The 13,400-nt window shown below is 37.2% G+C and overlaps 1 protein-coding gene across 1 annotated transcript in view; it reads right to left on the reverse strand.

The window, feature by feature from the left end:
* Window positions 1–2,115: 2,115 nt before the first annotated feature.
* LOC127491727 (uncharacterized) overlaps window positions 2,116–13,400 on the reverse strand; it is a 38,550-nt gene continuing 27,265 nt past the window's right edge. The window contains exons 8-9 of the mRNA XM_070070482.1: window positions 7,603–7,622; window positions 2,116–3,224 (exon numbers count right to left, since the gene is read on the reverse strand). Of these exons, the coding sequence (XP_069926583.1) occupies window positions 3,183–3,224; window positions 7,603–7,622 (62 nt within the window). The 3' untranslated portion in view covers window positions 2,116–3,182. The remainder of the gene's footprint in view (window positions 3,225–7,602; window positions 7,623–13,400) is intronic.

Genomic DNA, 13,400 nt, shown 5'->3' on the forward strand with positions numbered 1-13,400 from the left:
GAAGTAGGATCAGAAGTAAAGTAGCTGTGACTCAAACCCATAGTAGAGTGAATACTCTCATATGGGATTACAGGTGTCCCAAGTGGCAGCATAACCTGGTGTACCACAAGGCTTGCCACGACACTTTTTTAAAAAAAATTATATGTGTGCGTGCGAGAGAGAAAGAGAGAGACGTGCCCTCATGTGCTGGTTCACTCCCAAAATGTCCATGACTGGTGGCTAGTGCTGGAAGTTGATTAACGCAATCTGGGCCTCCCAAGGGTATGACAGGGACTCAACTACTTGAACCATCTTTTCTTGCCTCCCGTGTGCAGCAGCAGGAAGCTGGAATTAGAGTGGAGCTTGGATTCAAACCTAGGCACTCCAGTATGGGATGCAGGCATCCCAAGTGGTAGCTTAATGATTTAGCCAAATCTGTACCCTGGGACACTTGTGTAGGTGCTGAAGAGTGTTGATACAGTCCCTGTCATGAGACACCAAGGACTGGAGTTCTCTATTTTTTTTTTCATGAAATTTTTTTAAAAAGAATGATTTTATTTATTTACTTGAGAGGCAGAGTTACAGAGAAAAGAAGAGGCAGAGAAATGTTTTCCATCTACTGGTTTACTCCTCAAATGGCTGCAACAGCCGGAACTGGGCTGATCTGAAGCCAGGAGCCAGGAGCTGCTTCTGGGTCTCCCCCATGGGTGCAGGGTCCCAAGCATTTGGGCCATCTTTGACTGCTTTTGCTGGCCATTAGCAGAGAGCTAGATTTGAAGTGGAGCAGCCAGGACTCAAACCGGCGCCCATATGGGATGCTAGCACTGCAGGCAGGTGCTTGATCCACTACACCACAGTGCAGGCTCCAGTGAATGTTTTAATTATGTTTTTTTTTTTTTTCCAGGCAAGTTGCCTCTGTAATAATCATATGCACAAAGTGGCTTCAATAAAGCAGTCAATGTTTACTTTGCATATAGCTTCTCCTGGGTATACTTTTGATATTATTTGCTAGAGGTAAGCAAAATGTGAAGTCATGGACAAAAGAGTTGACATGAAAATGCCTGGGTTTAAATACAAGCTCCACTATTTTCCATCTGTAAGATTTTGGGTGGCCAGCTCTGTGGTGTAATGGGTAAAGCCACCACCTGCAATTCTGGCATCCCATATGGGTGCTGGCTCAGTCCTGGCTGTTCCATTTTCAATGCAGCTCCCTGCTAATGCACCTAGGAAAGCAGTGGAGGACGGCCCAAGTCTTTGGGCCCCTGCACCTTCCTTCAACACCTGTACTCATGTGAGAGACCCAAAGGAAGCTGCTGGCTTCCACCTGGCCCAGCCCCAGCTGTTGGGGCCATCTAGGGAGTAAACCAGCAGATGGAAGATATCTCTCAATCTCTCTATTTCTCCTTAGCTCTGTAACTCTGTCTTTCAAATACATAAAATAAATTTAAAAAAAAGATTTTGGTCAACTTACTTCATGGCTCTAAGTCTGCATTTTCTTATTTACAAAATAGGACAAGAATATTGTAATAAAAATAAAGTAGATGGCACAGTATCTTCATATGTCAAGAGGATGATAAATGTTACATATTTAAAAATTAGCTACTACAGTTATTCACCAACCTTAAGTATAAACATGATAAATCAATGAAGAGACATTCATCTTCTCTGACAAAGTGAAATGTAAGAATTAAAACATAAGTATCTTGATTACCTTGATTTGATAAGTACACAATGCACACATGTATTGAAATGTTACAATGTAGCCCATAAATGTGCATAGTAATTTTAGTAAAAAATTTTAAAAATGTGGATCACAGCCAAAAATAATTATGCTGAAAAAAGGTTATTATAATTGAAATAACTTGCAGAGCTTTTGCCTGAATTTAGACATTATTGTAAGTATTACCTACTCTGGTTCATAAATATTTGATGATAGAACCAAAATTTCCTATTTAAGCTTATTGATGGCAGTTTTCAAGTATAAAATTAAATAAAATTAAACAAAATTTTTATATTCAGAATCATCTTCATATTCATGAATATGTCAGGAAAAACAAATACATTTTATAAACTATTTATCCTACCAAGAATTTAGTTAATTCATAGAAACATTTATAGAGAATTTTATAAACATGAATATCTTTATAATATTCAAATAACTTATCTTATAAATCAACTACATTATGAAACACATTAAGCTGAGAAATTAGATCTCCAAATATTAAAATATTTGGGCCTGGGAAGGAGAAATTAACTAAGAAATTCTATAATTGTAAGTAACAGCTGCATGGTCAATATTTAATCACTATATTGTGAGACAGTTCAGTAGTGGAAGATGGGATTAACATATTGCTTTAAAACATTCCATTACTTTCTGCATCTGTTTACTGATAATAAAAGACACAGCTGTTCTAAAGGATACACACTAACAGGTGTAAAGTGCCAATTTGGCATTTTACATAAAAGTTACTCATTTCCTTTTGGAATACTCTAAAATTATACTGTAAGCATAGATACCAATAACTTAGTTTTAAAAATATTAATTTGGATTTTTCTTATCCTTGAGGAAAATATATTGTTCTTTCACTACAAATTAAAGATTATTTTTAAACAGTATACATCCTGAACTAATTATAATTACCCCAGATGTTTTCCATAAAAATGGTCACACATTTGAACAGTTTCCTTAGCAACTGTTCTATATATCAAATTTACTGGAGTATCAAAATTATGAAGAGACACTATCAGATGCACTGTTTAAACTACAAATGATAATGAAGTTTGAGTCTACTATTTATTTTGACAAGTACTCCAGCTAATCTGTAGCCATTTGTATTTAATCCAAAGTCCCCTAAGCAAACTCAATATTTTTAAAATAAATTTTCAATTACTGCCCACCTAAAGCATGACAAAGTATCCAAAATTTGTGAATATCAAAGATGGAAGTTTTAAAATTTTTAACAATATCTTACATTACTTCAAAATGCCCATGGCCAAAGAACTGACTTCACTCCAGTAATTTAATAAATATAAATTACTTATTAATTCATAAATTCTGGCAGTGACATTATAATTACAAAACCAATGTCCGTGAAAATATTAAAGAATTGATGATAAGAAAGAACACTGTGAAATATTGTAATTTGGTCACTATATTTACTTTTAATACACAAAATTTAGAGAGGAAAAATTAAGGGAGAATATCAAGGGAGTCCAAAGCGTTCCAGTCGCTTTCTTTTCTTTTCCTAAAATAAAGACATTCATCAAATTAGCTTTAGAAAAAGAAGTTCATAACCGTGTACATTTAAAAAGTTCTTGGACTATATATTTTAGATATACACATGAAGAAAAACATGTAAGGTATGTATATTTTGTTTATTCAAGATTACAAAATGTATCCCTTTTTCTCTTCAGTTCAGGTACAGATGATTGCAAATTCAATAAAATGTTCTATAACTTTGCAGTACAGTGTTGGTCCTCAGGCCATTATGCTACAATAACTTTTCTGGTACTTGTAGAAACAAATTATGATCAATGAAAATTCTATTAGTTTTCTGCTTAAGTTTTCAGAAGAAATATATGAAGGAAGTAATTTTTCACATCAAAAGAATAAAGAACAACAATTTCATCGTGGGATATAACAAGACTTAATTCCTCCTAAGATGTGATAAAATGACGTTACCTTAGAAACAAATCATGGATTATGTGGATGAATGATAAGCTAATAAAAATGTGACAATATAAATCATAATACAAAAATCCATAATTATTTTTACATAGACTTCATACAGCCCTTAACCTTCAGGAATTTATTACCGAATATAATCATTTATCCAAACTACCTGAATCTTAGTCATATTTAATTATAACAGTCTAAGAACATTTCTCTATCAAGAAAAAGTATATTGCTTGTAATTATGTACATCCTGTGGTGTGCCAACTTACAAAAACCACATGCACATTCTAAAGTATTGGTAAGCTCCTTTTCCATGTAATATTAAATTGTCCAACTATTCCTATAACTGGATGGACTTATTTTCTTTCCTAATAATGATGTATTAATTTTGAATTCTTATGCTAAGGAAGATAGATCAAGCAATCTGTATTATTAAAAGAAACAAGGGAGTTAACTATACAATAAAAATGAGGAGCAGAAAAAGACACAGGTTTCTTTAAAAAACTGAGACTTCAACTAAAATTAAAGACAATAAGAAAGACATTTTAGTACCCTTAAAAATTCAGCCTTTAAGGTAATTTTAGGATGGATGTTTGTAATAATTAAACATTACTAAATTAAAATATAAATTCAGTCAAATTTTTATATTAAATTCTTAATTTTTTTCTAAAATGGTGGGCTTACAGGAGCTCATTCCTTTTTACTTTTTAAGATTTATTTATTTATTTGAAGGTCAGCATTACAGATAGAAATGAATAGAGAGAGACAGAGATCTTCCATCTACTGGTGCACTCTCCAAATGACCGCCAACAACCATGCCACAGTCAGGAGCCAGGAGCTTCTTCCAGGTCTCCCACGTGGGTAGCAAGGGCCAAAAACTTGGACAATCTTCTCCTGCTTTCTTGGGCCCATTAGCAGGGAGCTAGATAGTAAGTGGAGCAGCCAGGACTTGAATTGGCTCCCATATGGGATGCCAGTACCACACTGCTGCTACACCACAAGGCCAGCCACTTGATTTTTTTTTAATTACTTATAAATATAATCAGAATCATGAAATACTGGCATATTGTTTTTAATTACATAGCACTTAAATAGCTCCTACAGTCCATCTAATAATCAAATATTGAATTACTACTGTGGCTTGAAAAGTTTTAGGAAAATAACAGATCAACAAATTCTGTAAGTATCTTTCAAAATTCAATAAACTTTTAAAAATATTTATTTATTTACTCATTTATGTAAAGACAGAGTGACAGCTGAGAGAGAGAGATATCTTCCAACCACTGGTTCACTCCCTAAATGGTCACAACAGCCAGGTCTGGGCCAGGCCAAGGCCAGGAGCTGGGAACTCCACCTGGGTCTCTCAAGGGACCCAAGTAGTCCAGTCATCTTCCACTGCCTTCCTAGGTGCATTAACAAGCAGCTGATCAACTTGACCGGTCACTCGGATATGAGATGTGGACATCCCAAGCAGCTACTTATCCTGCTATGCCATAATAGCCACATATCAATAATCCTAATGCTTGTACCTCCCACTTTAATCTCAGAAACTTCATGTATTCCCTCCAAAATTAGTAGCAAATACATAATTATAACCATGTTTTAGTAGGTCTTAATGATATGGTAACAGTATTACAAAGCTCAGCTTATTTGTTCTGAAAAACTTCTTCTTCAAATATCTCCAAGTTTTTTTTTTTTTAATTAATTTATTTGTTTGAAAGGTAGAGCCAAAGAGAGGCAGAGGCAGAGAGAGAGAGAGAAAGTCTTCCATTTGCTGGTTCACTTCCCAAATGGTCACAATGGCCACAGCTGGGCCTATATGAAGCCAGGAGCCAGGACCTTCTTCCAGGTCTCCAATGTAGGTGCAGGGGCTGGAGGACTTGGGCCATCATCCACTGCTTTCCCAAGCCATATCAGAGAGCTGGATTGGAACTGGAGCAGCTGGAAGATGAACCAGCGCCCATATTCGGATGCCAGCACTGCAGGCAGCAGCCTCACCCACTCCGCCACAGTGCCAGTTGCTCCCAGTATTTTTTTTAAGTTTTTAAATTTACTTGTACTTATTTGAAAGGTAGAGTCACTAACACACAGGGTAAGAAAGAGAGATTGTCCATCTGCTGGTTCAATCCCCCAAATAACAACTACAACCAAGATGAGGTTAATCATCTGGTAAATTCTTACATGAGACTCCTTCAGCTCTACCTACTGGCATGCAACATTTCCTCAAACGCAGTAAAATTGTCCATATACATCCTCTAATTTCCAAAGACTCACATACATTTTTACTTCAATATGTAAATTCATAGAGTAATAATACCCAGGGAACTTCCTTTAGGGAGGTATATTTAACAATTAATTCTACCTCCATTATAGATGTGAACAGTGCTTCAGTAGAAAATAGATACCAAGGTAAGCTCTATTCAAATAATGTTGACAGGTAGAAAGTTAAAAGATAACAAATATCTTCTAGAAAGTTATATATCATCTTATGTTATACCAAAAATTATATATTTGTGTTAAGAACTTAAATAAGTGATTTTTATTGCTGCCATATGAGCAATTTAATTTCTGACTCTTATTTTAAGAGTGATTATCAGTAAGAAAACATGGTATGCTTCAACTTTTACAATAAGAAACAGAGACAAAGAAGAGATGTGTTAGGGATCAATTTTTTTTTTTTTTGCCATCTCTACAAACACTCCAAATTCTTATAATAGTGCAATTTATTAGGAGAGCACAGTTTTTTTAGAAAACTTTTATTTAATAAATATAAAATTCAAAAGTACAACTTTTGGATTATAGTGGCTTTTCCCCCCATAACCACCCTTCCACCCACAAACCATCCCATCTCCTACTCCCTCTCCCATCCCATTCTTCATTAAGATTCATTTTCAATTATCTTTATATACAGAAGATCAACTCAGTATATACTAAGTAAAGATTTCAACAGTTTGAACCCACACAGGCACACAAAGTATGAAGTATTGTTTGAAGACTAGTTTTACCATTAATTATCATAGTACAAAACATTAAGGACAGAGATCCTATATGGGGAGTAAGCGCACAGTGACTCCTATTGTTGATTTAACAATTGACACTCTTATTTATGATGTCAGTAATCACCCTAGGCTCTTGTCATGAGCTGCCAAGGCTATGGAAGCCCCCTGAGTTCACTGACTCTGATCATATTTAGACAAGGCCATAGTCAAAGTAGTTCTCTCCTCCCTTGAGAGAAAGGTACCTCCTTCTTTGATGGCGCGTTGTGTCCACTGGGAATTCACTCACAGAGATCTTTCATTTAGGTTGTTTTTTGCCACAGTGTCTTGGAGGAGAGCCTAGTTTTACATGGAGCTGTTGATTTATGCTCACATTGGCTTGGTCAGGTCCACTTTGAGTCCTGGCTGCTTCACTTCTGATCCAGTTCCCTGCTAATGGCCTAGGAAAGCAGAGGAAGATGGCCCAAGTGCTTCGGACCCTGCATCCATGTGGGAGACAGGGAAGAAGCTCCGGGCTTCTGATCGGCCCGCCTCCAACTGTTGTAGCCATTTGGGGAGTGAACCAGCAGATGGAAGACCTCTCTTTCTCCCTCTCCCTTTCTCTATAACTCTGCATCTCAAATAAATAAATAAATCCTTTAAAAAAAGTCAGTGTCTGCTCCATTTATTTCCGAATGATCCATTACTGAACCAATAAAGTTTGTATCATAAAGTTAATTTCAGACGATGCCCAATTATATATTTTATAGCTAATCCAAGCACAAAACTAAAGTAAAATCTGTCTTTATTACAGAAATTTAACCTGTGTTACAGAAATCACTTTCTTGACACGATTCTAAGTATAAATTTATTATTGTTAATTGAAACCAACTGAAAACAGTATATAGAAAACACAGTAGTAATATTAACAAATATTAATTCAATTTTTGTACATTAAATATTACAGCTTACCATATCAGTATTCTCTTTATCTACAAAAAAAGATAATTCAGAAATCTTAAAGATAAAAAATATTTAAAACCTTATCTAAAATAATTTGTTAGTGGATATGCAATATAAAGACATAAAAATGACATTAAAAACATAAAATGTGTGGGGTAAGCATCATGCTACAGGGGTTAAGCTGCTGCTTTGGGAAAGCCTGAGACTGAGTTCTGCCTATGCTTCCAATCCAGCTCCCTAATGTACCTAGGAGGCAAAGATAATGCAAGTACTTGGATTCTTTCCACTCATATGGGAGACTCAGATAGAATTCCTGGCTTCTGGCTTAGCCTTGCCCAGCCCTAGTTGTTGCAGGCATCTGGGGAGTGGAACCTGTGGATATAAGATCTCTCTTTCGCTCTCTCTGACATTCTGCATTTCAAATAAGTACATATATACATACTATAAAATATGGCTTGGAAAGAATAGTGGGACCATAGTTTTTGGATGCAATGGGACTTATTAATATAAGATTTTAAAACAATATTTTAAAAAAATCTTAACAATTGTAAGATTTTTAAACTTATTAAAACATTGATAAGTTTATAAGATTTTTAAAAGACATTTATATATATTTGTTTAAAATATAAAGTAATATATAATATAGAAAAATGCACATCCTGGGCCGGCGCCACGGCTCACTAGGCTAATCCTCCACCTTGCGGCGCTGGCACACCGGGTTCTAGTCCCGGTTGGGGTGCCGGATTCTGTCCCGGTTGCCCCTCTTCCAGGCCAGCTCTCTGCTGTGGCCCGGGAGTGCAGTGGAGGATGGCCCAAGTGCTTGGGCCCTGCACCCCGTGGGAGACCAGGGTAAGCACCTGGCTCCTGGCTTTGGATCAGCGCGTTGAGCCGGCCACAGCGCGCCAGCCGCGGCGGCCATTAGAGGGTGAACCAACGGCAAAAAGGAAGACCTTTCTCTCTGTCTCTCTCTCTCACTGTCCACTCTGCCTGTCAAAATAAATAAATAAATAAACAAACAAACAAAAAAAGAAAAATGCACATCCTGTAAAACTATGATAATATTAAACCTATTAAAATGGTTGCTTTAGGGCTGGCGCCGCGGCTCACTAGGCTAATCTTCCGCCTTACGGCGCCGGCACACCGGGTTCTAGTCCCGGTCGGGGTGCTGGATTCTGTCCCAGTTGCCCCTCTTCCAGGCCAGCTCTCTGCTGTGGCCAGGGAGTGCAGTGGAGGATGGCCCAAGTGCTTGGGCCCTGCACCCCATGGGAGACCAGGATAAGTACCTGGCTCCTGCCATCGGATCAGTGCGGTGCGCTGGCCGCAGCGCGCAGGCCGCAGCGGCCATTGGAGGGTGAACCAACTTCAAAGGAAGACCTTTCTCTGTCTCTCTCTCTCTCACTGTCCACTCTGCCTGTCAAAAAAAAAAAAAAAAAAAAAAAAAAAAGGTTGCTTTAGGAGGGAAGAGAATGAGAGTAAAAGAGAAAAATGAATAAAAAACATTCATACAAATTCAAAAAAAGAGGAAAAATGCAATGTTCCATAATACTGAGTAAAAATTTGCCTGCAAAACCATCTCAGCTTGCCTTTTTGAGAAGGGTTACTTCTTTGACAACTTTCTCAATTTCATCAAAGGTAACTGAGTTTCTGTCCTTTCTGGGGTCACTTTTGTTTTTTCATATTCTACTTGAAAAATCTTCAAAGAAATAATTATATTTATTTCTATTTTCTAAGTATCAATGGCCATTCTTCATTCTGATGGTAATTTGGGGTATTTATAATTTCATTTTCCTTTCTTTAGAAAATGTCTAGTCACACTGTATTTTTTATTATTATTTTAAAAATTTAGACTAACATGATCGTTATTCATTTTTTAATGCAGTACAATATTTCAACACATGTACAAATTGTGCAAAAGCCAATCAAGCCAGACAAGTAGTTTTTTCATTTCCTTATCTTTCTTTGAGTTTGGAGCATACCAGCTCATCTCTTCCATTTTAACCACATACACACACACACAGCCCATACACAAATATAAAAACACAAAAGATAATTAAACCAATTAATTATAATGTAGAGAATCAACAACCACTATATAAAATCAACAAATCACAAAGGAACACAGCCAGAGAGGAGAAAGCAACAATCTATGAATTAGCCAGAAAAACAATGAAAAAGATGGAAATAGTATGCTTTCACCTATAGATAATTATGCTAAATGTAAATGGGTTAAATTCTCCAATTACAAGATACTGAGTGGTTGAACAGATTAAAAAAGCAGCAGCAGCAGTCTATAGGTGACTCAGATAAGTGTGGAGGATACACATAGACTGAGAGCCAATGAGGGGAAAAGAATATTCAATATATTATAGTTTTAATACATTTTGGCCCCCAAACTCATTCAGGAAGTTAAATCCCAAAAGTATTATGTTAATGATATCATGATGATGAAAAGTTAATCCAATTAAGGTATTTAGAGATGAGGCCTTTGGGAAGATTGGATTAGGTTGTTAGGGTGTAGATTCCATGATAAATCCTGGTAGCTTCATAAGCACAAACAAAATAGATGAGTGTGTTCCCTGTCTCTTGCCAGGGACTCTGCCAGCAAAAATGCCCTGACCAGAGGCTGAACCAATGGGGACCACCAAATCTTAGACTGTGAACCTTCAGGGCTCTGAGCTAAATAAATTTTTTCTTTTTAGAAGTTAGGTACCTCAGGTATTTTGTTATGGTGATAGAAAGGTGACTAATATACAAAGCATACTATAATCAAAAGAAAGCAAGGGGGGCTGGTGCTATGGTGTAGCAGGTAAAACAGCTACCTGCAGTGCAGGCATCCCATATGGGCCCCAGTTCAAGACCTGGCTGCTCCACTTCAGATCCAGCTCTCTGCTATGGCCTGGGAAAGCAGTGGAAGATGGCCCAAGTGTGGGGGTCCCTGCACCCAAGTGGGAGATACAGAAGAAGCTCCTGGCTCCTGGCTTCAGATTGGCCCACCTCTGGCTGTTGTGGCCATATAGGGAGTGAACCAGCAGATGGAAGATCTCTTTCTCTCTCTACCTCTGCCTCTCTGTAATTCTTCCTTTCAAATAAATGAATAAGTCTTTAAAAAAAAAAAAAAGGGTGGCTATCCTATTATCAGATAAAACAGACTTTAAGTCAAAAACTGAGAAAAGACAAAGATAAAGGGGCCAATGAATCAAGAAGTTATAGCAATTATATATGTACCCAACATTGGAATACTTATAAACATACAAAGCAAAATTTAAAAGACAAAAATTAAGGAATCCATTCAGCTATTTGTTGGCCTAATTTCTCTCCTAAATATCAATTTTCTCACTTTTAAAGTGAAGATATTATCATCTTCACAGGATTACTCTGAAGATTGTATGAAGGAATGTACAAACATGGTTCTTAACATATTAAATGCTTGACATTATCTGCTTAAACAAATATGAAAATCTGACATTCTGAGAATTCATATTTCCAGTAAGATGCAAATTTTCCCAAAGAATACTCAATTCAAAACAATAAGAAAAATATTAGTCACTCTTGCATCCTCTACTCTTGTCTACAATCCAATTCAAATGGTAGAAAAATGAATCACTCTAAAATTAACATAAAAGGCAAACCAAATAGCTACCTTCCTTACTGGAGGCATTTCTAGCTTCAAGTTTTCCCTAATACTGGAAAAAAAATTCAGTATTGCTGTAAAAATTCTTCCTAAAGCTGAATGCAAACTCTACTGAGAAATTCTCAAGTCTCCTTTGGCTCAAGTAGATGATTAAAATTCAACATTTCCCACTGTTGATGAAGACCTGGAAATTCCTACGCAATATTGACTCAATTTAACAGATTAAAAAAAACTAACTACAGATTGGAAGAAAAACCACTTTTTAACATAATAAATACCTAAAACTCCAATAGCTAACAATAGATTCAGAGTTATCTAGAGACAATAGGCCTTGAAGACAAAGCATAAAATTTTCTTTCATTAGGGGAATCTTCAAACTACATAATCTGTGACAGATTTTCCCCCTGATTCTGGGATTCAGATTTAGATGTATGTGTGGCAAGTAGGGAAATGGTGAAAATCAATTTCATCCCAGTTATGTAATTATATTCTTTATTCAGTTAGCTCCTATATGCAAGGAAAACTTCCTCATTTTCATATCTTTAAAATAAAACAATAAAGTTCAAAGTATACCAGTAAGCAACTTCATACAAATGAAATCAAGGAAACTGTACATTTCTAACTAAAGCATTATTTTCTTGGGAAATACAACAGTAGCTGCCCCTAGTTTCAAAAGACTAAAATTGTTGATTTTGAGAATAAATTGATTATATAATGCCTGCTCCACGGCCCAGGTCTTGCTAGCCAAGATCGGGCCCCCACCTTCTAAGGACGCCTCTTCTGTGTTACTGGCAAACTCTCCACCCTCCGTCTTTTTGGACCCTCCTGAGTTCCTGGGGACCCCACAGCTAGCCAGGAACCTCCTGCCCCCATATGCGCATTCTTCCGCCCTGCCCCACCTCATGTCCTGCCTCTCCACGCCGCCATTGCTGGAAGCCAGGTAGCCATGTGGCCCAATCACCAGTGTCAAGCTCTCTACCCCCATCCTAATGGGATTTGCTGCTCCTGCTTCCCTGGCCGTCCTCTGGCAAAGTTTTAAAAGGACCTGTTCCTGACACGTGGCTCTCTAGCCTCCTCCTCTGGTTTCCTTTCTTTGAATCTAGGAAGACCACTACCTTTGAAAATATTGCATTGTAACTTGCTGAACTTATTTTTGCAATTTATTTTAACAGGTTTCCAGGTAATCAGTACTCAATGAAACAGCAATGGGTAATTGGTACTTGTTTTAGATGAATGCAATTTTAATTTTAATTGAATTCAGATAGCGATATTTAATATCAGCATCTTAAGTCATTTAGGTGTAACTGCTAATTTAAATTGGGTAAAGGCAAATGAGATAATGTGTCTAAATGTAAACTCCTGTATACTCAGCATGTTAAATTTGTGTTAAAAATGTTATAGAAATATAGGCCGGCGCCGCGGCTCACTAGGCTAATTCTCCACCTTGCGGCGCCAGCACACCGGGTTCTAGTCCTGGTCGGGGTGCTGGATTCTGTCCTGGTTGCCCCTCTTCCAGGCTAGCTCTCTGCTGTGGCCAGGTAGTGCAGTGGATGTTGGCCCAAGTCCTTGGGCCCTGCACCCGCATGGGAGACCAGGATAAGTACCTGGCTCCTGGCTTTGGATCAGCGCAGTGCGCCAGCTGCAGCACACCAGCCGCGGCGGCCATTGGAGGGTGAACCAATGGCAAAAGGAAGACCTTTCTCTCTGTCTCTCTCTCTCACTGTCCACTCTGCCTGTCAAAAAATAAAAAAATTTAAAAATTTAAAAAAAAAAGAAATGTGCATTTGGTAAGGAAGGTTAAAAGGAAAGAGTTATTTTGAATAAAGAAAGGACAAGGTTTGTAAGATTGACTTCATCCTGATGGCTGGTTTACTCTAGACTGGAATGGAAATGATGGAATGTTTCAAGTAAGTTGAAGAGGGTGTGTGGAAGTCACAGGAGGTTACGAAAGAAATCTTGGACATTAATGAGAAAGCCACAGAGGCCTAAAGAGTTAAATGTTCTGTAAAATCCTATAGGTGCTTTCAAAAATGCTATATGAAGAAAGCAAGTGCCTCTTGTTGAGTTTATAATGAGTTTATAATTTTAAACGTGGCAACTGAAAGTCTTTTGTCTTCCACAGTTTTTTTTTTTTTTTTTTTTTTTTTGATAGGCAGAGTGGACAGTGAGAAAGAGA

Source organism: Oryctolagus cuniculus, chromosome 3, assembly GCF_964237555.1.
Source record: "Oryctolagus cuniculus chromosome 3, mOryCun1.1, whole genome shotgun sequence".
Lineage (NCBI taxonomy): Eukaryota > Metazoa > Chordata > Mammalia > Lagomorpha > Leporidae > Oryctolagus > Oryctolagus cuniculus.